The 23,816-nt window shown below is 40.7% G+C and overlaps 1 protein-coding gene across 2 annotated transcripts in view; it reads left to right on the forward strand.

Moving 5' to 3' along the window:
- rnf145a (ring finger protein 145a) overlaps positions 1-21,047 on the forward strand; it is a 135,702-nt gene extending 114,655 nt beyond the window's left edge. For both annotated transcript variants that reach the window (XM_068043195.1, XM_068043196.1), the window contains exons 5-10: positions 1,327-1,502; positions 2,095-2,235; positions 2,998-3,180; positions 12,035-12,182; positions 16,142-16,498; positions 19,555-21,047. In XM_068043195.1, the coding sequence (XP_067899296.1) occupies positions 1,327-1,502; positions 2,095-2,235; positions 2,998-3,180; positions 12,035-12,182; positions 16,142-16,498; positions 19,555-20,079 (1,530 nt within the window). In that variant the 3' untranslated portion in view covers positions 20,080-21,047. The remainder of the gene's footprint in view (positions 1-1,326; positions 1,503-2,094; positions 2,236-2,997; positions 3,181-12,034; positions 12,183-16,141; positions 16,499-19,554) is intronic.
- The last annotated feature ends 2,769 nt before the right edge of the window (positions 21,048-23,816 follow it).

Consider the following 23,816-nt stretch of genomic DNA (forward strand, 5'->3'; position numbering starts at 1 on the left):
CTGGCAAGATATGCCGTGAGTTGCGAATTGGCTCAAATTGCTGGATGCTTGGCTCCGTTGTTAGCTTTATGGAAACAGCCCAATTTTGTCGACTTCCTCTGTTTGCGGCGTAAATCCGTATTAAACTCTCTGCAGAAAGATAGGGCTGATACTTAACTGCCCAGGATCCTACTAATGACAAGATTTATGTTCCTGCCATGTCACTTGACCTCCCTGGTCTAGAAAGGAAACAGTTGAAACTGTGGAGTGTCATTCTTGCAGGTAGTTAATTATATTTAGAGATTTTTTAAATTTAGTTTTCCAACTTTTCTGTCAATCCAAGCTATATTTCTTCTTCTGTATCTAGTCTGACACTTAATTCACCATATTTCCTTCTCTGTCATTCCTGTTCTATTCTTAAATATCATTAGTTAAGGCAGTAGGCTGTTGGTCCCATCATTCACCAATTCCTCATTATCAGCATGAATTCCTAACAATTTGCAGTGCAAAGTTTTTTTGAGCTGAATGGTGAGAAAAGCAACCAAACTAATGGGGCTTGAGCAAGACGTCTGGTTCCAGCAAATTCTGGGTCGTTAAGTGTTGAGCATTCAGTGGGAACTAGTGTACAGATAGTGGTGTCTCACTTGATTATAATGGAACAATTAACTCCATACTCCCTCAAATACATGCCTGGCATTTAATTTTCTTCCTTGCTAATTTCTTTAGAAATCTGGTTTAAGACCCTTTGGCAGGTGACTATGCCTCATTTCATTTCTTCATTAAATTTGTGAATCTTATGTTTTTTGTGAGGATGGATGTCTGTTTTTTCGTCATTCTGCTCTATTCGCATCTATTATAGTCTGAGCTATAAGCAAAGCCTCCTCTCCACTGCCTTAACAATATGTTTTAATCCCAATGTCCAAAAAGCATCCCATGTTGCATGAATATAAATGTTTCCATTTTCCATTCTGTTTATCCTTTCACCTTACAAGTTGATTTCGTGCAAATTATGTGCCCTTTTTAATATGTCGGATCTACATTTATTATGGATTGGGTTTAGGTTGTCCAAATGAATTTTTTATATTTAACTATTGTGCCGAGAGAAAAGAAGAATATCATTGTGTGTTGCCTTTGAAAGCTACTTTTTATTGAGTGGTAACATGAGTGCTTCAATTTGACAGTGCTATCTATATGTCTTTAAAGCTGACTCATTGAAGCATGCATGTTTGCATTCTCACTCGTGCTGTAAGCAAGTTTGCATTCAGTTGTGTGGCAGTAACAAGTGAATGGATTTTCTGTGTAATCCAGTTCCACTTCTTCCTAATTTCTCATCCCTTCCTTGGACAGGTCGTGGAAGTTTATGGGCTGTTGGCATTGGGAATGTCTCTCTGGAATCAGTTGGTTGTCCCAGTGCTCTTCATGGTTTTTTGGCTGGTCCTGTTTGCTCTACAGATATATTCTTACTTCAGTACACGTGATCACCCCACATCTCGTGAGAGACTGCTCTTCCTCTTCCTTACAAGGTATGGTTCACTATTGCACTTAAGCTCGTAGCATTTTGCAATTCAGCTTGGTCAGTAGAATTTTCGTTAAGGGTAATGGTTGGTGTGAATGCTTGAACTGTAGAAAAACATCTCTGGTTGTGTCTGCTGAGATTATTTCCCTTTGGTGAAGTACTCTGGTTTTAGGATATGATCCATCCCTGAGAGATGAGTATTGAGAATAGAAACTTTCTATGCTGTTGGGCCTGCTGAATTCAGACTGACCAGTTGACCAGCGTAGGAATGATGTTAACTATTGCTAATAGTTAGGAGATGTTATCGCCTTCCTGCTACAAATGCTACTTAAGAGTTGACCGTAGGAGAGCAGCACGCCAGCTTTGGAGAACATAGGAGGCTACCACAGGATTGATGTTGTACGAGGCTTATGAATTCAGGTACTGTTATTTATGCACAGCCAATTTGGAAATAAACTTTAGTGGGGGCGGAGGAGGAGAGGGAAAACTAGTGCTTGGAAAAAATCTTGCCAGTCAGATCCTTGTGTTACCAAAAGAATTAATAAAGGTATATCTGCTTTCATCTTTTTTACATCACTTGACTAACATTTCTCTTGCAGTATTGCTGAATGTTGCAGCACTCCTTATTCTTTGCTGGGCCTCATGTTCACAATCTCCTTCATTACCCTGGGTGTCCTCACACTTTGCAAGTTCTACCTTCAAGGTTACGGAGCCTTCATGAATGACAATCTCATGCATAGGTATGAAAAAGCACACTGCACCTAAAGTTGGACATAATATACTCAATTGTAAATAGCCTCTGCTTTTTAAAGAAAAACAATAAAAGTTTTCTGAACAGTTCAAGGAAAGTTTAATTTGTGTAACAAACATTTAAATGGTGGTAACTGCTGTGATTATAAGCCATCCATTATTGACAGCATCAACGTAAGCTGTGAAATCTGATTGAAAGAGACATAGTTTCTGTAATGAGTGAGGTTCGTTGACCCTTTTGCATCAAGACCACCTGAAGAAGCAGACTGATCTGAACCATGATACGCCTGCTTATTTGGAGTCAGCAGAGAATATAGTAATTCATGTCTGACTAACTCTCGAGCACCTTTACAGCATGGGCCATGGTTTATTCCAAAGCAGTTTATGCTTCAAAATTAATCTAATCCTCTCAGCACATTATTGGTTTAAAAAGAATTCTTTGAGGTAAGCTAACTGGTGTTTTGAAGAGAAAGTATCAGTTGGAAATCTTGGTGTAAGTTTTATGTCTAGCATGTCTAAATAAAGCATGTGGTATTCCTGACAGTACTGTAACTGTCGCATAGTTCTTAAAGTTTTTAAGAACCCAGCCTAGTAGCAATTTTTAAAATCTCAATTGATTTGTTTTGTGACATTATTGTAAATGGTAAAATTTGTCACATTTTGATTTGCCCCAACTGTTTACAGAACTACAAGCACAGAAGGGATCAACTTCATAAACTGAGAGATTTTATTTTTTAATCATTTTCCCACAGAGGAATGACTGAAGGTATCACATTGCTGATCCTCGCAGTACAGACTGGCCTGATCGAATTACAGGTTGTGCATCGAGCCTTTCTGCTGAGCATCATTCTCTTCATCGTGGTGGCCTCCATCCTTCAGTCAATGTTAGAAATTGCTGACCCTATTGTTCTTGCACTTGGAGCTTCAAGAAATAAGTAAGATGATCTTAAAATCATAATATTTTACAGCTAAGAGGAGGCAGATTTGATTTGTTGCACCTGTCCCAGCTGCCTGAAAGAGCCATCCCCTGCCCTGCCCTTGTTTATTCGCTTGTTTAAATGCTATTATGAATTCTGTTTCCACTGCTCTTGACGTGTTAACTGCAAGTTGTTCCGTTATTGTTGTACCCTCTCTTTCCACCGCCATTAAGTTATTTCCTAATACTTAAATAGTATTTACAGCAGAGAAACAGGCTGTTCAGCCCAAAAGGTCCATGCCTGTGTTTATGCTGCACATGAGCCTCCTCCCACTCTCCTCCTAACCTCATCAGTGTATCCTGCTATTCCTTTCTCCCTCATTAGTTCATCCAGCTTCCCTTTAAGTACATCTATGCTAGTCACCTGAACTACTACTTGCAGAAGGAAGTTCAATATTCTAGCTAGTCTCTGGGGAAAGAAATTACTCTTGAATTCCGTGTTGGGTTTATTATTAACTTATATTCATGGCCCCATAATTGGAAACAGCTTCTCATCGTCTTTCATCATCTAAAAGACCTCTGCCAGTCTCCCCTCAGTTTTCACTTTTCTAGAAGAAAGAGCCCCAGCCTGTTCAATCTTTCCTGATAGATATAACCTCCCAGTTCTGCTATCATCTCAGTAAATCTTTTTTTACTTCTTGTCCAGTGCTTCTAATTTTTTTTTCTAATATGGAGACCAGAATTGGAACAAGTGTGGTCTAAATAAGGTTCTATACTTCTCTGCTTTTCAATTATGTCTTTGTAGAAATGAGTCCCAGTGCTTTATTTGCTTATTTTAGGGCCTTATTAATCTGTGTCATTACTTTATGATTTGTGTACCAGTACCAGATCCCTCTGCTCCTCTACCCCCTTCAGACACTTATTTTCCAAACAGTATGTAACCTAATTTTTCCAAACAAAATGTACCACCTCACACTTAGCTATATTGAATTTCGTTTGCCAATTATATGCCCATTCTGCAAATTTATTAATGCCTTCTTGTATTTTGTCACAGTTCCCCTCTATCATGTAACCCCTGGTGCCTTAGTTTGCTGAGGAAAAGGTGAATGGTTTCAGATTGACAGCAATACAGTGTATTATGGCTATTTTATTGTCAACAAATAAAAGATCAATACATGCAAATATTTAAGCAATAGTTCACAGAATAAGATAAGAATTGATAATTACCTGTTCCAATGCTGGGTAGAGCTCAATATCCCTTTGCCAGTTGCACGTCAAGTTGTGGCTTCCTCCATTGCCTTGACTCCACACTGCTTCGGTATGACTCCTAGTTTTGACCCTACAACTTGAACTGCAAACTTGCCTCTGCTTTTAAACTCAAGGACCTAGGAAGCTGCTGCAGACTGCATTCTTGCCCCCAGGAGAGTTAGTTACTCTTGCAACACATCTATCCCACCTCCTGAACCCTCCTGTTTGTTGTGACTACTGATCAACTAAAACTGTAGTTTTATGCTGGGCACTTCAAAGGAACCTGAGGTCATGTTGAAACTATCTCAGATGGTAATTGCACTTCTGCAGATAGTATGTGTGTTAGCTTCAGTGTCTCCATTGTCTTAGAACCATAGAAAAATTATCTCACAGAAGGAGGCCATTAAGCCCGTCATGTCCGTGCCGGCTGAAAGAAAAGTAGCCGCCCAATTTAATCCCACCTTCCAGCACCTGGTCTATAGCCTTGCGGGTTACAGCACTTCTGCCTCCACCACTGTTCCTGGCAGTGAATTCCAGACACCCACCACCCTCTGGGTGAAAATGTTTTTCCTCATGTCCCCACTAATCCTTCCAGCAATCACCTTAAATCTGTGCCTCCTGGTAATTGACCTCTCCCCTAGGGGAAATAGGTCCTTCCTGTCTACTTTTTCTAGGCCCCTCATAATTTTGTACATCTCAATTAAGTCACCCCCTAGCCTCCTCTGTTCTAAGGAAAACAACCCTAGCAGATCCATCTTTCCTCATAGCTGCAACTTTCGAACCCTGGCAACATTCTTGTAAATCTCCTCTGTACTCTCTCCTGAACAATTATGTCCTTTCTGTAATGTGGTGACCAGAACTGTACACTGTGGCCTGACCAGCGTTTTATATGGTTGCAGCATTACATCCCTGCTTTTGAATTCTATATCTCGGCCAATAAAAGAAAGCATTCCATAAGCCCTGTTCATTCTATCTCCCTGTCCTGCCACCTTCAGGGACCTGTGGACATGCATTCCAAGGTGTTTCACTTCTTCTATCCCTTTCAGTATCCTCCTGTTTATTGTGTATTCCCTCGCTTTATTTGCCCTCCCAAAATGCATTACCTCACACTTTTCTGGATTAAATTCCATTTGCCACTTTCCGCCCACTCAACCAAACCATGGTTATCATTCTGGAGTCTACGACTATCCTCTTCGCTGAACAACTACACGGCCAATCTTCGTGTCATCAGCAAATCTCCCAATCATGCCTCCCACATTTAAGTCCAAATCATGAATATATACCACAAACAGCAAAAGACCCAACACAGCCCTATGGAACGCCACTGGAAACCGCTTTCCATTTACAAAACCATCTGTCGACTACTACCCTTTGTTTCCTGTCCCTGAGCCAATTCTGGATCCAACTTGCCACGTTCCTCTGTATCCCTTGGGCTTTCATTTTACTGGCCAGTCTGCCATGTGTGACCTTGTCAGATGCCTTTCTAAAGTCCATGTAGACCACATCCACTGCATTACCATCAGCCCTCCTTGTTATTTTCTCAAAAAACTCAATTAAGTTAATAAGACATGATCTTCCCTTAACAAATCCATGCTGACTATCCCTGATTAATCCGTGCCTTTCTAAGTGGCAGTCACTGTCCCTTAGAATAGATTCTAACAATTTACGCACCACCAAGGTCTGACTGGCCGGCTTATAATTATTTGGCCTATCCCTCGCACCCTTTTTGAACAATGGTACAACGTTCGCAGACCGCCAATCTTCTGGTACCTCTCCTGTATCTATTGAGGATTTGAAGATGATCCTCAGCGCATCCACTATTTCCTCGCTGACTTCCTTTAACAACCTGGGATGCAATCCATCCGGCCCTGGTGATTTATCCACGTTCAATTATGTCAGACCCTCTAGTACTTCTCTCATTATACTTATCATATCTAATATTTCACACTCCTTTTTAATTCCAATGTCTACATCAACCCTCTCCTTTGTGAAGACAGAGACAAAAAAATTCATTAAGAACCCTGCCCACATCTTCTGCATCCACGCATAAGTTCCCTTGTGCATCTCTGATAGGCCCTATCCTTTCCTTAGTTATCCTCGTTCTGTTAATGTACTGATAAAACATCTTTGGGTTTTCCTTGATTTTACCTGCCAATAATTTTTCATGTCCTCTCTTTGCTTTTCTAATTCCCTTTTTTACTTCACCCCTGCACTTACTATACTCCTCTAGGCTTTCTAAAGGATTAAGCTTTTTGTGGTCATCATAAGCTTTCTTTTTCTACTTTAACTTACCCTGTAAGATTCTAGATAACCAGGGGGCTCTAGATTTGGTAGTACCACCTTTTGTCTTTGTGGAGACCTGCCTGCACTGTGCCTGTCGTATTTCGCTTTTGAATGCCTCCCACTGGTTTGCCACTGATTTTCCTTCAAGTAGCTGTCTCCAGTCCACTTTTGCCAGGTCACCTCGCAGTTTCTTAAAATTTGCCTTCCCCCAATTTAGAACTTTTACTCCCATTTTGTCTTTGTTCTTTTCCGTGATTATGGTAAAACTTACAGTATTATGGTCACTATCTCCAAAATGGTCACCCACTGTGACTTCCTCCACTTGCCCAGCTTCATTACTGAAGACTAAATCTAGAATTGCACCCCCTCTCGTTGGGCTTGTTACGTGCTGGCTAAAAAAAGTTCTCTTCAACGTAGTCCAAAAATTTTGTTCCCTCTGTGCCCGTCACACTGTATCCCAGTTGATATTGCCCTATAGTTTTTGCACTCAGAAATTTGCCAACATATTTGTTCTTCTACCTCCCTCTCACTGGGGGTCTATAGTACACTCCTAGTAGTGTGGCTGCCCCTTTTTTTTAAATTGCTGAGCTCCACCCATATGGCCTCATTTGATGATTCATTTAGCATATCATCCCTCCTCAAAGCTGTTATTGATTCCTTAACTAATAATGCTACACGTCCTTTTTTTTTATCTCTCTATCCTGCCTGAAGACTGTATATTCAGGGATGTTGAGTTGCCATTCTTGCCCCTCCTTAAGCCAAGTTACCATCATAGCAACGATATCGTGTTGCCATTGTCCTGGGCACTCTGATACCATCTTACAGGGGATGTCTTCCACACAATCTGAAATGTTCCCGGCTCATCTGCTTTTTCCTGATTCCCCATTGTTCAGTCTAATCTCCAATATTAGCATATTCTAATCAGGACAATGACTCTATGATGTCATCAGCTTTTGAATTGCAGCAGCCTGTGGATTTAAAATGGTACACTTGAGATGATTTGCATGATGGTTAATATTGCAAAGCAAAAGATGTTTCTTTTTGCTCCTATGTCCAATATTCTTACATCACCACCCCTACCCCCCAAAAAAACTCGTATTATCTGCAAATTTTGAATTTGTATATCTGAGTCCAGAGCCCAAATCATTTATCTGAATGATGAACAGAGGTAAATCCAGCAATGATCCTTGTAGGACATCACTTCCTATCTGTTGCCATTCTGAGTAACTACCTTTAACCCCCACTCTCTGGTTTCTGTATTTTTTGCCTATTTGCTGTCCATTCGGTACCTTATAGAAGGCCTTTTGAAAATCTAAATGTATTGCGTCTACTCTTCAATTTTTGCAAAGAATTCAATAACATTGGTCAAGGATGACATTCCCCTTTGAAATCCATGCTATTATATTTTAGTTTCTAGATGATTTTCTGTTCCTCCTTTGAGTAAATATTCCATTATCTTTGCTACCACTGACATTAAGCTAATAGGCCTATCATTTCCTGGTCTGTTCTATCTCCCCATTCACACATAAGAATCACATTCACTTCCTGCCAGTTCTCTGGCACTATTCCCTTTTCTGATTTTTTTTTTTTGGGTATATATATTTGTGTTACTGCTATCTCTTCCCTAACTTTTTTTAATATCCATGGATGCAATCTGGAACAGGGGTTTTATCCTCTGTAAGCTTGATTAGTTTATCAGTTACCTCCCTCCTTTCTACCTTCAGTGCTTTTATATCTTTGTAGATTTCTTCTAATATTGTGCGCACCATGTTAATCTCCCTGGTAAACACTGAGGTGAAGTAATTATTATTTCTGCCATTTTGCTGTCACTATCTGCGAGTTTATCATATCTTTCCTTAGTGGCCCAATCTTCTCTGTTTACAAGAAATGTCTGTAATCGGTGTCCATAATTACACTGAACATTCGTTTGTAATCGCTATGGGAACTTGCTGTTCATTTGACATCTACAGTTTGTTTATGACCTTTAACTTTGCACTAAATTGATTTGAGTTTCATACTGTAAACAAAACTTAAAGTATGTTGCTAAGATTGAAACTAGATGTGGTGTTGGGTTGCATGTAGAGCATGAAAGCTAGTATGTCTCCATGCCTCTTCTGCAGTGCCTTCCAGCTGAAGCTTCCATACCATCCCCACATGGCCAAGACCCTCAGGAGCAACTGGAAAGTGCCAACTCCACACTGCCCTCTTAAATACCACACCTGATCCTGCTTATGCCTATCAACATATAACTTTTAATGTGCAAAATCTCATTTCCTGGTGCAGGTATTTTATTTGAAACTGAACCTAAAATAGCAAACAGCTAAAACAAATTACACTATGATGTTTCATTATATTTAAATATCGAACCAACAGTAAATGTGTTTTGAAGTCCCAGCCATGGGGATTGCTGCAGTGAGCAATATGTAGCAAGTTGTATTTGTGACACAGCTCTACAATGGGCAGCGCAGTGGTTAGCACCGCAGCCTCACAGCTCCAGCGACCCGGGTTCAGTTCTGGGTACTGCCTGTGTGGAGTTTGCAAGTTCTCCCTGTGACCGCGTGGGTTTCCGGTTTCCTCCCACAGCCAAAGACTTGCAGGTTGATAGGTAAATTGGCCATTGTAAATTGCCCCTAGTGTAGGTAGGTGGTAGGAAAAAGGTATGGATGTGGTAGGGAATATGGGGTTAATGTAGGATTGGTATAAATGGGTGGTTGTTGGTCGGCACAGACTCAGTGCTGTATCTCTAAATAAATAAATGTAGATTTTTTTTTTTGTTAGCTACCATAATAGCTTGTTTTTGAATTACCATAATAATCTGATGTATTATTCACACTCTTAAAATTATAATGCTGCCTTTTAACATTCAGTTTTTAGATCAACACAGATGGAGTCCTTTCCTGATCAGTGTGGGTCAACACCACACCACATCACATGATACACTTCACCCACAGACCCATTTGAGTACCTTCATATTTCTCTTTGATCAGGCTGCAGAAAATTCATGGAAGTGTGATTTGTGCACTAGAGTTTAATAACTAGATGTCATGCAGATGAACTAAAAAACATTATCGAATTACAACTTAATAACAAAAGCATTGTGTACCATTCCACAGAGCTTGAATGCATGTGTTTCAATTGAAGGTCAGGACTGTTGGGATTTTGGTGTTACCCCTTAATTACTGATTCTGATTTTTACCAGTGCAATGCATGAGGGTTTTGTTACTTGTTTAAAAGGAACATTTTCCCTAAACTATAAGCAAAATCATTGATCTTATTTGGAGAGGGGTGGGGAGGGTAGAATTTGTGTTTTGAGAGTCTCGAGAAGCTCCCCACTGTCAGAAGGATGAAGTGGCTGACTGCGTAAGGTTCTCTTAAGTGTTCGAGCATGTGAGGATGTATTCAGCTCTGGCTATCAGGCTTGAAAAGGTGTTGTTCAGTTACAATACCTATGTTTTCAAAATTTGTGATCAAATGCCAATGATGATTCAATTGTAGCTTGGAGGAAGTTTCATCATCGGTGGCTGTTCCAAAATTCAAATAACCATTAAAATAATGATTATTAGTAAAATTGTGTTTTCAGTTGAAAAGCATAACTGTGGATACTGGTAATTAATTGTTGAACCTAATGGTGAAATTTTAAATAATATATACAGAATACATGGCCTGATTTGTGAAATTGGTCACCCAGAGATGTTAATTTGGCTTACTGATTTGAAGTTGGGTTTTCTTGCTGTTATCAACATTCACTGTTCAAAAAAAATGATTCGGAAACTTAAAGAAATGGAAAAGGTGAAACATTGTTATTACTTTGGGATAGTTTGATCTTTTTTGAAAGGAATATTGAGAATCAGTCACTTTAGAAACGCTTAATTCTTTGCAATCCATTGGTTGCCCCAGAATCAAGAATAAAAGGATATAGAATTGATTTTGAATTGAGATGAATTGCAAAAGCAGTATGTTCCAAAGGAACTGTGAAACAATTTGAAATTATGTATTTTGCTGATAAGTCCTTACTTTGTGCTTTTGCTGATGATGGTGATGAGCTTTGGCTTGCGCTGTTGCTCTCCCCCTCTAGCTAGAAGTAGCTAACTAAAAGGAGAGCATAATATTAAATCAGTTCATTTTGACCTGTGTCCAGGGTGTTCAACCTTTTCTCTTTATGGCTCTTGTAGGTAAGTATGGAACCTTGGGCACACAAAGTTCAAATGCATGTTTCTGTTCTTCAGCAATTATCTCTAATGGCAGATGTGGGCTGGATTTTGTGGTCAGCGGTGAAGCAACGGCACTCACTATTGACCTTGACGAAAGCTGCCCACAAAGATCTAGCGATCTATGTGGCATGGATTTCCACTTTCTCAACTTCAGTTTGAATCTGGGGCCAAGTCAAGGGGATCTCCGGGCGTCCAGCAGCAGTGATGTCATCAAGCAGGATAAGCAGCCAATCACATTGAAGAATTCTCCACACAGTAAACCAAGAAATAAAACCACTGAATCCCTTCACTTTTAATAAATTTTACAGAGCGCTATAAATGTTTGGGACATAGACAAGGGATGGAAGTGGAAGCTAAAATATCAAACTTCCAAAACAGATTACTTTAAAAATGTGTGGAGCTTTTATCATAATGGAGAAATTTGACATTCAGCAAATATAAAATTACTCTTTCAAGGCTGACCAGTAAATCTGTTTAGTAATAATGAGCTTAGTACGCCATTAAAAATGCAGTTACATTTCATTTAACAGCTAACTTTTTCAAGGGTTTTTACAGCGAGACCAACAGAAGAGTGTAAGAGTGGATCTTGTCACTTCAATGATTTTTACTTGCATTCTGGGGGGACCTCAATAGCGCACTCTCTGCCGAAGCATAGAATCACTGACAGCAACTTCTGGATTTCCGTGTTTAACTGCACGTGTGCAGGCTCCGCACATTGTTGTCAGTTTCAGAGAAGAAATGATGGCAGATGCTGCCAGTTTTGCCATTATGACTACTCAAAATCTGGGCAATTAACATTTCTTGGTGTGCTGATTTCACCAATGTGCTTAAGATTCTTTTGAAAGCTCCTGACAGGAAAAGAACTAGAATAAAGAATGTAAGTGCAAGTCATACCGAGTTGTTTGGGTTTTGGACACTGGATTACCGGGGCTCAGGACCGATTGGATAGCCCTGGCTTAGTGCTTTCAAAATCCTGGTGGGCGTCTTCTGCTCTGGATTTCTAAGGAAGTTTTATTAACTTTTTAAAAGTCTTCACAACATAAAGGTGAAACTTGTCAGAGATCTTTGGCTTCTGACTAAGTGGAATTTGATGTATCTCTCATTTACTACATCTTATGTGCTTGCTTACAGGAGTCTCTGGAAGCACTTTCGAGCAGTCAGTCTGTGTTTGTTCTTGCTGGTGTTTCCAGCCTACATGGCCTACATGATTTCTCAGTTTTTCCAGATGGACTTTTGGCTGCTCATCATCATCTCCAGCAGTGTTCTGACTTCATTACAGGTAATGGATAAACCTCTATTTCTACAATCCCATGAAATCTCTCTAGGCATTAATGCACTACATTATCTTCATAAAATATGAACTTTCATTGCTCATTTGATGTCAGTGCGATGAGTAGTAGTCTGTTAACAGCGGAGGAACTAATGGTTCCAGCGACATTTTGATATGAACAAGGATTTTGTTGAGGATTGAAATTGGGCTGAAATTTTATAACATGACAAATTGGCATGTGTCTGCCATTGTTTTCCCCCTCTTATTTGTCTCCCTTTTCTCAAGGTGCCTCATAACACAAATTTGAACTGTATAGCTTAGTGCCATACTGGTCAGTATCTCAATCCATTGAAAGAACTGCTGAATGCCTTTATTATAATCTATTAAATCCTGATGCCCAATCCCTCTTGATATATAAAGAATTTGCATTTACACTGCACTTTATCACATAAAGAACTTGCATTTCTGTGGCATCTTTCACTACCATAGGACATCCAAAAGTGCTTTACATCCAATGAATTACTTTTTAAATTGAGTCACTATTGTAGTGTAGGAAATGCAGCAGGCAATTTGTGTACTGCACACATCCTGAGGATGGTGTCCTAAAGCACTTGTTAACCAATGAACTGCTTTTGAAATGTAGTCAGTGTTGTCATGGAATCATGGTGTAGTATAGCACAGAAGGAGGCCATTCAGCCCATGAAGTCTACTCCAGTGCTTTCAATGAGCTATCCAGTTAATTCCACTTTTCCTTTCTTTCCCCATTTCCCTGCATTTTTTTTCTCCAAGTATTTATCTAATTTCCTTTTGAAGGTTTCTATTGAATCTGAATCCACCATCCTAACAGGCATTCCAAATCTTAACCACTTTTTTTTTCCTCAAGTAGCCTCTGGTTTCTTTGCTTCTCTTCCCTCTGGTTATCAACACTTCAACCACTGGAAATAGTTTCTGTTTCTTTATTCTATCTAAACCCTTCATGATTTTACACACTTCTTGGCCTTCTCTGATCTAAGGAAAAAAACCTAGCTTACAGTCTATCAACGTTACTGTAATTCTTCATCCCTGGAACCACTCTATAAAATTTCTTTTGTACCCTCTCCAAAGCCTTCACATTCTTAAAGTATGGTGCCCAAAATTGAACACAGCACTTCAGCTGGTGCCAAACTAGTTCTTTATAGGTTTTGTAAAACTTCCTGACCATTGTACTCTATGCCTCTATCTACAAAACCAGCATAGTATATGCTTTGTTAGCTGTTTTATTAACCTGTCCTGCCATCTTCAAAGATATGTGCACAAACACCCCATGTCTCTCTGTTCTAACACTTCATTCAAAATTGTACCATTTAGCATGCATTGTCTTTCTTTATTCTTCCTAGCAAAATGCATCACCTCCCACTTTTCTGTGTTGAATTTCATCTGCTTGGGGACACAAATTGAATGTTTGGGCAAAAGATGCAGGGGGGATATGAGGAAGCACTTTTTCACGCAGCGGGTGATAATGACCTGGAACTTGCAGTCCACATGGGTGGTAAAAGCAGAGATGATCAATGACTTCAAGAGGAAGTTGAATGGCCACCTGACAGAAAAAGACTTGCAGGCCTACGGGGATCGAGCCGGGGGGTGGGACTGACTGTCTAGCTCTGTGGAGAGCCGGCATGGACTCGATGGGCCAAATGGCCACCTTCTGTGCTGTAAATGACTCTATGCCATGTGTCCACCCATTCCACCAGCCTGTCTGTCCCATTGAAGTCTATTACTATCTTCCTCAGTGTTTACTACCCTTCCAAGTTTGGTATCATCTGAAAATTTGGAAATTGTGCCCTGTACCCCATGTCTAAGTCTAGTACTGAACCCTGGGGAACACCACTGTATACTTCCCTCCAGTCCAAAAACAGCTATTCACCACAATTCAGTTTTCTATCCCTTCACCAATTTTGTATCCATGCGAACATTTAATGTGAGCAAAGGTTCTGTGAGTGGATAATTTTGATTTAAACTTTTACTGGGGTGCTTTCACATTTCCAAAATTGTCACTCGTGACGATAATACAATTCCCCTAGTACTATAATATTGGACTTTTGGCTAAGAGATCTGAGTTTGAATTCCAGACTTAAATGACATTTGCCTAGGCACTGGGTGTGGCAGCTTGGTCTGGTTATGAGGAAAGTGGTCAAAAGCTATTGTGTGAGAGAACACTGATGGACAGGAATGAAAGTGTCCTTTCTCACCTTGTTACGGATAGGTAGGAAATGGTGTGACTGATTTCCACTGGTCACCTCCCAACTGACCGCAGGTAATGTTTTGTTTTAAATTAATGTTTCAGCCCCTTGTTTTTTGTCCAAATAAACAGAGAATGACAAGTTTTCTCAAGTTTAAACAGAAGATTAAATATTTGTGAAAGAATAATCACCTGAAATGTTCCCAGCGCCACCCACGCATGCATTCACTCTCATGCGCACTCGAGCAAAAACAGAAGGTAAAGGGTAAGAGGTGTTTCAAGTTCTAGGTGTAAAAGTCTGCTGTTTTCAGGAAAAAGCTGTAGGATCCTCTTGGAGGGTGAGTTTTAAAGTTGCAGGCCTGTTTGCTGGTCATCTTGGCCTTGCTGGGTTGCTGAAGTCTCCTGGCAGACAACAGTTTGAAGATGGTGCTGGTATCTCAGTTCAGTTTTTACAGGTGGAGGAGTTGTTGAGAAGGCACTCTGTTATTTCTATGCTGCAGTTGGTTGCCAGCTGGTTTCAGCAGTGTCTTAGCTGGACTTGATTTCTCTCTATCAGCCTTGTGCTGGAATTAAAGATGACTTTCAATGTTCTCTTTATGGCTGGAGATCCCAGCTTGATGATCTTGATGTTCTGATGACTGATGACTCCCTTGTTCTCCAAAAAAGGTACTTTTAAAGGTAAACTCATGCAGGGTTAGTTTCGCCCATGTGACTTTAGGCTTTCGGTTCCTGATGGGCTGTATAATAGCTTCTGATGGTAGCCCATTTTGATAAGATAGGGCAATTTGCACTCTATTGTGGTAATTGTAGCTGGAGATGTAGAGTCTGTGAGTGTCTTTGTTTCAGCTCATTTTGTGGATAGCTCATATCCATGTGTGATGAGTTGTCTCATTTCAATGCAAACAGGGTTAGTGAGTTTTACTTCTTAGCAGACATGGATGTGTATTTTAATGCAGGAGATGGTATTTGTCATGTGACTGTCCTCCATCTTGTTGAAGGCAAAAATATACCAGTCTTTTAAAAATCATTCTAAATTTTAGACTTCTTCAGTGTATTTTTGTATTTTCATCGCTGCACTTGTGATACAGACTCCTGATAGGTCATCCTGAGAGGGGTATTGAATGGCATGCAGTGGTGACGTGAGCTAAACCACTTTGCCAACTGTATTCCCTGTTCTCACCTCACTGAGGTTGAGAGTCCAGTAACTAGCAAATTACATTCTCATTGACTTATTAAATTAGCCTTAACAGTATAAATTCAGTGACCCTCTAAAATAAGCTAGTGGGATAAAATTTTTAGTTGCACCTTCGGGTCCAAACACTTAACCTATGAGTTTTTGGAGGGAGAATTTTTGTCTTTGGTTTCAGTAGTTTGTAGTATTGCATATTGATAATGTAATATACCTTGGGGTAATATCATTATGATCTATAAGTGGAATCTCTTATTTTAAAAAAAGATCCGTGTTGAGATTTTTATCCGATAGAAGCTGGTCAACATTTTGTAGTGACAATGGAAATGCTATACTTTCTCTACTTGGGCACATTCTGTCTTCGACTGATAGCAGTTAATTAAACCTGAATGTTTAACCAAATATGAGCCAAACAGGCAAATATTAATATGTATTATAAGTATGATTTTCATTCAATTTCAACTAATTTAAATCTGTTAATTAGTGGCCAGGTTTTGTTCCATTTAGACAATTGATATCAGGTTGAAAACGTGCTCTAATACAACTTTCCATTGCTGATAGGTGCTTGGAACACTCTTCATCTATATCCTTTTTATGGTGGAGGAATTCAGTAAAGAACCAATGGAAAACCTTGACGATGTTATCTACTATGTGAATGGCACATATCGCTTGCTTGAGTTCCTGGTGGCTTTGTGTGTTGTTGCATATGGTGTGGCAGAGACAATATTAGGAGAGTGGACTTGGATGGGCTCATCCATCATCTTTGTTCATTCCTACTTCAATGTCTGGCTTCGAGCTCAGTTGGGATGGAAGAGCTTTCTTCTCCGCAGGGACGCAGCAAATAAGATCAACTCGCTGCCAACTGCCACTAAAGAGCAGCTTGAAGAGCACAATGACATTTGTTCCATCTGTTACCAGGTACGTAGCATGGCACCAGTGAAACACTTAAACCCTGGCTTTAGTACCCAAACTCTCATTCAGGACTAGCGCAGTCAGCTGTCCTTATGTTCAGTTCATGTTCTATACGTGTATTAGCTTCTGCTAATTCCTTACTGCTATAAAATTCCTTTCATCACCTTCCAGTGTCATGCTATGAAAGAGGTTTAAAGGCAACAGAAACTTTTTTTTTAAAGTAATAGCTTTACAAACTGTGTTTGAGTTACTTGCACAATTTATTTGTATTCCATACAATTTCTGGAGCTTCACTGAGGTTGCAGGTGAGGAACGGTTAACTGTTGGATATAAGGGGCAAATCTAAGTATTGGGGAAACCTTCACACTTTACTGGTAAAGATTGTCTCAATATATTCATGCAAATACCATGGTAACCACCCTAATGAAAGAGAATTAGTAAGCAAAAGCTGTTAACTGTTCTACGAGCAAAAATTGATCTTTCATCCATCAAGCATAGAAGCTGGGTGGCGCAGTGGTTAGCACCGCAGCCTCACAGCTCCAGCGACCCGGGTTCGGTTCTAGGTACTGCCTGTGCAGAGTTTGCAAGTTCTCCCTGTGGGCGCGTGGGTTTCCGCCGGGTGCTCCGGTTTCCTCCCACAGCCAAAGACTTGCAGGTTGATAGGTAAATTGGCCATTGTAAATTGCCCTTAGTGTAGGTAGGTGGTAGGAGAATTGTGGGGATGTGGTAGGGAATATGGGATTAATGTAGGATTAGTATAAATGGGTGGTTTATGGTCGGCACAGACTCGGTAGGCCAAAGGGCCTGTTTCAGTGCTGTATCTCTAAAAAAAAAATATATAAGTATTTGTTGAAAAGAATTCCCAACTAAAGAGAGACATGATGGTTTGCTAACATATTACATATGCAGTCTGGTAAAATATTTGAAGTTCCTCCCTAAGCTTTGTAACTATAGTCAGATAGCCTACGAACTGCACCAAGCTACCTTCTTTCTGAAATTTGATAGGGTAACCATAACAAAATAGTTTTAAACGGTTAGCAAAAGTATGTTTAGAGGAATTGTTAATCCAGGTGTAGATTTCATTTACAATACTGCTCTCATAGCGGACTTACTTTCTTTTTTATCTAGCGTCTGTTTCCAGGTTAGCAGATGGCTGCTTAATTGAGTTGTAGGTTCTATTGAATTACATGTAAATTACAAACCTATTGGTTTTGAGAATCACTGGCTTTATTGCACAGGTGGCTGTTTATTGAAGGTGACCAGAAGGACAGGTTTTACTGTTTGTTGCTGTAGTTTGGCTCTTTGAGGTTCATTTAGGACAGTGCTGGATCATCAGTTTCTTTTTAATGTTGTAATTCCCCACCACACCACCTCCTGTTCCCCTATACCGAAGGGGCTGGTATGCCTTTCCACAGGTGCTGGCAGCACACTCGACACCTCACTCAACTGGTCGTTTTTATGTGTGAACCTAGACAGTTGGGTGCTGGTAGTCTACTCAACTATGGAGGACATCACATTCAGTTCTCATTTTGCTTGTGTGTGCCGTCTCTCCTGTTTTTTTTACTCTTTTACTTTCACGTGTACACAAACATATACACACACTTTCTAGTAGGAGTCACTATAAGAATCAAGAGAGGAAACCCTGGCTGACTTTTTATGTTTCCGCTCCTTGCTAACTCTCGACTCGGCACACTGCAGTGCTTGATCCCAAAACTTTCTTGCCTGCATGACTTGCCCATTAAGATAATCAGGGGACCTATCTTTATTGTATTTATATGCATTTTTTTGCTGGGCCTCTAAAGCATCGTCCTGTTTTTTCTGCTTGTAACTGGATACCAGATGATCCTCAAGCTGTCAGGGTGACTATCTGACTTTTTCTTCCCTTTACTGTTGGAGCAATGTATCTTCCTTCTACTTATTATGTATGATATTGTAGACCTGCATCTTTGCCCTGTCAATCCAGGAGACCAGCGGCAACCTTTTTTCCATTCTGTGTGTTAATGCAATGTACCTTGTGGGTGCACGATTGGTGGACGTGAATGCACTTAATTTTATTTTGTGGGCTGCACAGATCTTTTATTCTCTAACATGATGACATTGGCATCACTCTTAATCTAGGGAACACATCTCATCCAAATTTTATTTAGAAGCTGTTTCGACTCTGTTTTGAGGCATTGTAGCTATAGCCTAAATTGAAGGCAAATTTAATGTTTCATGTTGACTTATGATAAACAAATATAATTTAATACATATCTGGGAAAATTGCCACTAAAAATAGACGTACATTACTAGCAATGTTTTGTCATGCGCATTTAGGTGCTACTTATTTCCTTTTTGTCTTAAGTGAAGACACAAAAGTTTAATGTGCTTTAAAAATTCATAATAGCCTGTGCAAAGGGTAACATGCATCAGTTTAAGCAAGTAATCCGGCCTTGATCTTGTGACTCTAATAAACAGTGTGCATGTTACTCTTGATTTTATGTCAGCAGAACTGTTAAGTGGAGTTCCTACTTTACAGCTCATTACCTATGGGGCAATGATCTGAGGGGAGAAAAAGGGGTAAAATTATCTATGTTGAATGTGTTGGCATGACCAGATCATGGCACATAAATTTAAGAGCTCCCCCAGTGACCTGGTAAATTGTGGCACAGCCTCATGCAATATTAAATGGTATGGACTATGATTGTAGGTTTGATTTCAAGTGCATGTTTTGTTAGTTGATCTGAGCTGGGGCAGCAATTGGTCTTAGCACCCTGGCAAGGAAGAATTTGAAAAAAATTGTAGCCACCATTTGTGCTTCAGATTGTTATGCTGTGACCCTACTCAGTAGTATGTTGGCGTGAATGCTGGGTGAGGCAAGGGTCAACTCGGCTGTTATGCCACCCCATGCACAAATAGCTTGTTGGCATTCATGGTCTAGGCTCATAGATGAAGAGTAGCCAGTTGGGCTGCAGGCGCAGATTAAATCAGCATCACCTAAGCAAAGTAGGGAAAAAGCGTCTACAAAATAATTTTGTACCATTTTAATATTTTTTTACCAAATTGAATTCTCTTTTTTTTAGGACATGCATTCTGCTGTGATCACACCATGCAGCCATTTCTTTCATTCAGCCTGTCTCAAGAAGTGGTTATATGTGCAGGAAACGTGCCCATTATGTCACCAGAAGCTGAAATCTCAAGGGCAACTGGTCGGGGCAACACCAGTGCAAGGGCCAGGAGAACAGTTGCCCCATAATGAGAGAGGAGCAAAACCAGAATTGGCTGGACAAAAGGATGGGCCACCTGGTAAGGTTTCAGATCTTGCTTCAGGTTCTGAAGGTGGCCCTGCAGGGCACAACGAAGAGGGGCCTAAAGCTCTAAACACTGATTGCAGTTCTCTTGGAGATCCAGGCACAGATGAACATCGATGTGCACAAAATGGTACTAATTCTAGTAAAGTTGAGTTTCCACATCCTGCAGAACTTCGTGAGGATGAAGATCAGCAAACGTCTGTAATACAAGAGAGTTTCAATAAACAATGCATGGAGGTGTCAAGTGCCCACAGAAGAGAATTGAATGAAGCAGAGTCTCACCTTAACTTGCCATGATACTGCAGCGATGTTAGAACCTTAAAATAACTTAGGCAATGGCTTTCTATTTGAACTTGACAGCTTAAACAGGAAGGGAAACAAAATGCATTTACAGAGAAACAGAATGTAATGTTCTCACAAGCAGGTCTGGAGACATTTTGTAAGAAGGGATATGGTGAATTTGTTCCCACAGCATCTTTACAGTATTAGACACAGCCATGACAAGACGGAGGATGTTTTTGCTAGGCATTTTGTAGGCATGAATAATAGATCGACTGACTTATTATATTTATATCTAATTAGAAGCTTTAAGCATGGTTAGAGTCACATGCTGCAAGCAGACTTTTTAAAAAAATATAAAAATTTTGTAGCTCTATATTCAGCAACTGTGATTGCACTGTCATAGTTTATAGTGCATTTCCAAAGTGTTTAATGAGTACCTAATGAATGGTGCGTGAATAACTTTGGCTTGTACTTACCTGCTCAGTGAAGTAGACTGGAGCTTTTATGAGCACTTTGTGATGCCTTTGAAATTCTTGAAGGGTCATAAGTGGGATGAACTTCAGGACACAGATAAGAGCAGTGTTGCACGGTGAATATGGCACGTTTGATTTCTGAAACCTGAGGGGTACAGTGTTATTTTTAATTTGATTATGATTTGTGGAAATGATTACATTAACTTGTATGATGAAACAAAGCAAAAGAAAAAAGCCATTTTGTAGCTCTGAGATTTTTGCACAATTTTCATTTTTGGAGGAAGGGAGATATTGGTGATGTATTTTCTTAATTCATCATGGCTTAAGTAGTTAGGCTCACATTTAATACTTTACTGTGTGCATTTGAACAGAAAAGGGAAACTTGTTTTTTCATTAACAATGAGTGAACCAGAAAATTGAGAGTCTTACTCTGTAGCTTTCGAAAATTGTGAACAATTTGCAACCAAGCTGGAGTTGAATAATAAATATGAGATCATGGATAGAATCATTCTTATGCAGTTCCTCTGGGACTTTATTTTGAGAGTGTGTATGTCTGAATAAATACGTCAAGGTCATCAAGTGCACTATTACTGTTTTCGCCCTTCTTGAAGACACTGACTGCTCCTGGGATAAGGTTCTATGTATCTAGCCTTTGACCCTGAGCTAGCGTGAGTATTCAGCCATGGAATGCAGCACAGCTGAGTCTGATCTCTCCTCACCTGACATACACGCGTGCACTTTTCAACAAGGATGACTGGATAGTGATCTGGCATGGGAACCCTGGCTGATTTTCAGTTCTCCCTCATTCCATGCCTTTCCCAACTTTCTACCCCCAAAATCCTACATCCAGTTTGTACCCTGATTGCACTCCAGTTGAGCCCAACTAAATGCACAAACTGGAAATTGAATCCACAATCATTCTGGTGAGATGAACTTGAAACTCCAGTGGGCCATGCAGCACTTTTGTTGTCCTCTGATTTTTGTTTTGTTTTTATGGTTTGTGCAGCTCAGTACCTCATCAGGCTGTTTGTGGTTCATTGTAGAATTTTTCGTGGATTGGGCCATTTTACAGAGCGTTACAGTTGAGCACAACTGATAAACTGCTTGTTCAAACCAGTGAAGTTTTGCAAGCATGTACTGACTGCACTAGTGAAGGCAGCTTCAAATGTTTCACCATCAGTAAAATCTCGCCATGAAAAGTCAACATTGATTATGTGTCTGCTTGTTTTATTTCAGTTAATTCAAACTTGTGTATTTACTGCACTTAAACATGCTCAACAAGTATGTCAAGTGCATATGGAGGGAGTCATGGCACTCATTTTAAGTACGTTGAATTTCCGCCAAATTTTTGAGATCATCTTCAGGAAGGACTGTCCTTGTAGATAATTCTGAAAGCTTGCAGTAATTTTGCAGTCAGATGAGAAGATCATCAATGATATATAATGGAATACTACCATCTCCAGCAGCCACTATCCACACCAGGTACAGCTTGGTTAGGTGCAGTACTGATTAGATGCACGCTGAAGCTGCGTTGATCCTAGTCTCAGGGGCATGCCCATTAGTTTATATTTTCAGTATCTACTATCCTCTTGGTCTGTCTTAGGGGAGACAGTGGGGTCGTGGTAATGTTACTTTACTAGCAATGCAGAGGCCCAGGCTATTTCCCAGGACACATGGGTTCAAATCCCACCAGAGGCACTGGTAGAACTTAAATGCAATTAATTAACAAAAAGAAAATATGGAATCCTCATTGCTGCCATGAAACTATCATCAGTAGTCGTAAAAACCCATCTGGTTCACTAATGCCCTTTAGGGGAGGAAATCTGCTGTCCGTAGCCAGTCATGTGACTCCAGACCCACAGCAATGTGGTTGACTCTTAACTGCTCTCTGAAATGGCAATTAAGGATGAGCAACAAATGCTGGCCTTGCCAGCGACTCCCACATCCCATGAAAGAATAAAAGTTTCTGTATGACAGCGCAGATCCAGGGTGGAATTAGAAACATTTTGGCACTGCAGATTTGTTCTCTTTGTCAACCATTACAATTGTCCAATACATTTTATTTAGGAATATTATAGCTAGAGGAGAAGGGGAGAACTTTGATCCTCAGCCTAGGATGGATTCAGACCCAGATAAGTGTGTGCTACTTAGTTCCCTTTAGGTGTAGAAATTAATAGAATACCAGCATCAGGTGCTCTCTACTTTTTGTTTGTTTACTTCACGGACGAACCTTTTTTTCTGTGTGCTGCACTTCAGCTTTTTGTATCCATGGAAGTTGGTAAAGGTTTCCATCTGGGAGACTATGTGCCCTCTATAATTTATAAGCATTTGTTTATCAAAGTGATTCCTGACAACGTAGCGGCCAGCTGACGTCATTTGGGTGCGCCACGCTGCACACCAGGACCTGGTGGCTCGTGTGCTGGATGACATCACGCAGTGCAGACATCCTCACGTATGTGCACCAGGTCCATCTTCGCGCAAGCGCGAGAAAGCATCATCGGGTATCCAGTCCCTCACTCAGCTGGAGCTCTGTCCCCTCGCTCCAGGCCTCGACGCTTCGTCCCCTCAGCCACTCGCTCCAGACCTTGCTGCTCCCCTCCACTTCACGATTGTTCCTCGCTTCGTGCCACCCCGCTCTCCAGCTGCTGGCTGTAGGCCGTGCCACTTCCCTTCCTCGGCCACTTGCTCCTATGTTGCCCCATCACCCCTTGCTTCTTTGGACGACGCGTGGAGACTGCTGAAAAGTGTGAGTGAGTGGAGGGAAGCAGCGCAGCCCAGTGCTGGCAGCTAGGGGTGGGGGAGTGAGCGGCTGACCGGAGATTCGGGTGGCTCGAGTGGGGAATATTCGACCAGGGAAGTGGGGGCCAGCAGCAAGGTCAGGAGCTAACGGTTGAGGGGGGCGGGGGGGACGCGAGTTGCCGAGGGGGGAGAGCGGCCGGTGGGGTGGCAGTGAGCAGCTGCGTTTGGGTAAAATCAGTCCTGGTCAGTCATATAAATGAATCACAATAACGAATTGGCAGTACATTTTATGCTCTGCCTGATTTTCGTTTCCATCTATCGGGGTCTTCTTCTTTGGCCTCCTTGGCTCGGGAGACAATGGGTAAGCGCCTGGAGTTGGTCAGTGGTTTGTGGAGCAGCGCCTGGAGTGGCTAAATGCTCTGCCTGATTTTCATTTCCATCTATCGGGGTGCCAATTCATTATCTTCCAATGGAAATTCAATCATAAAATTCCTTTTACATTTAATAGGATTACTGGAATATTAAATGGATCTGATGATT

Source organism: Heterodontus francisci, chromosome 12, assembly GCF_036365525.1.
Source record: "Heterodontus francisci isolate sHetFra1 chromosome 12, sHetFra1.hap1, whole genome shotgun sequence".
Taxonomy (NCBI): Eukaryota; Metazoa; Chordata; class Chondrichthyes; order Heterodontiformes; family Heterodontidae; genus Heterodontus; species Heterodontus francisci.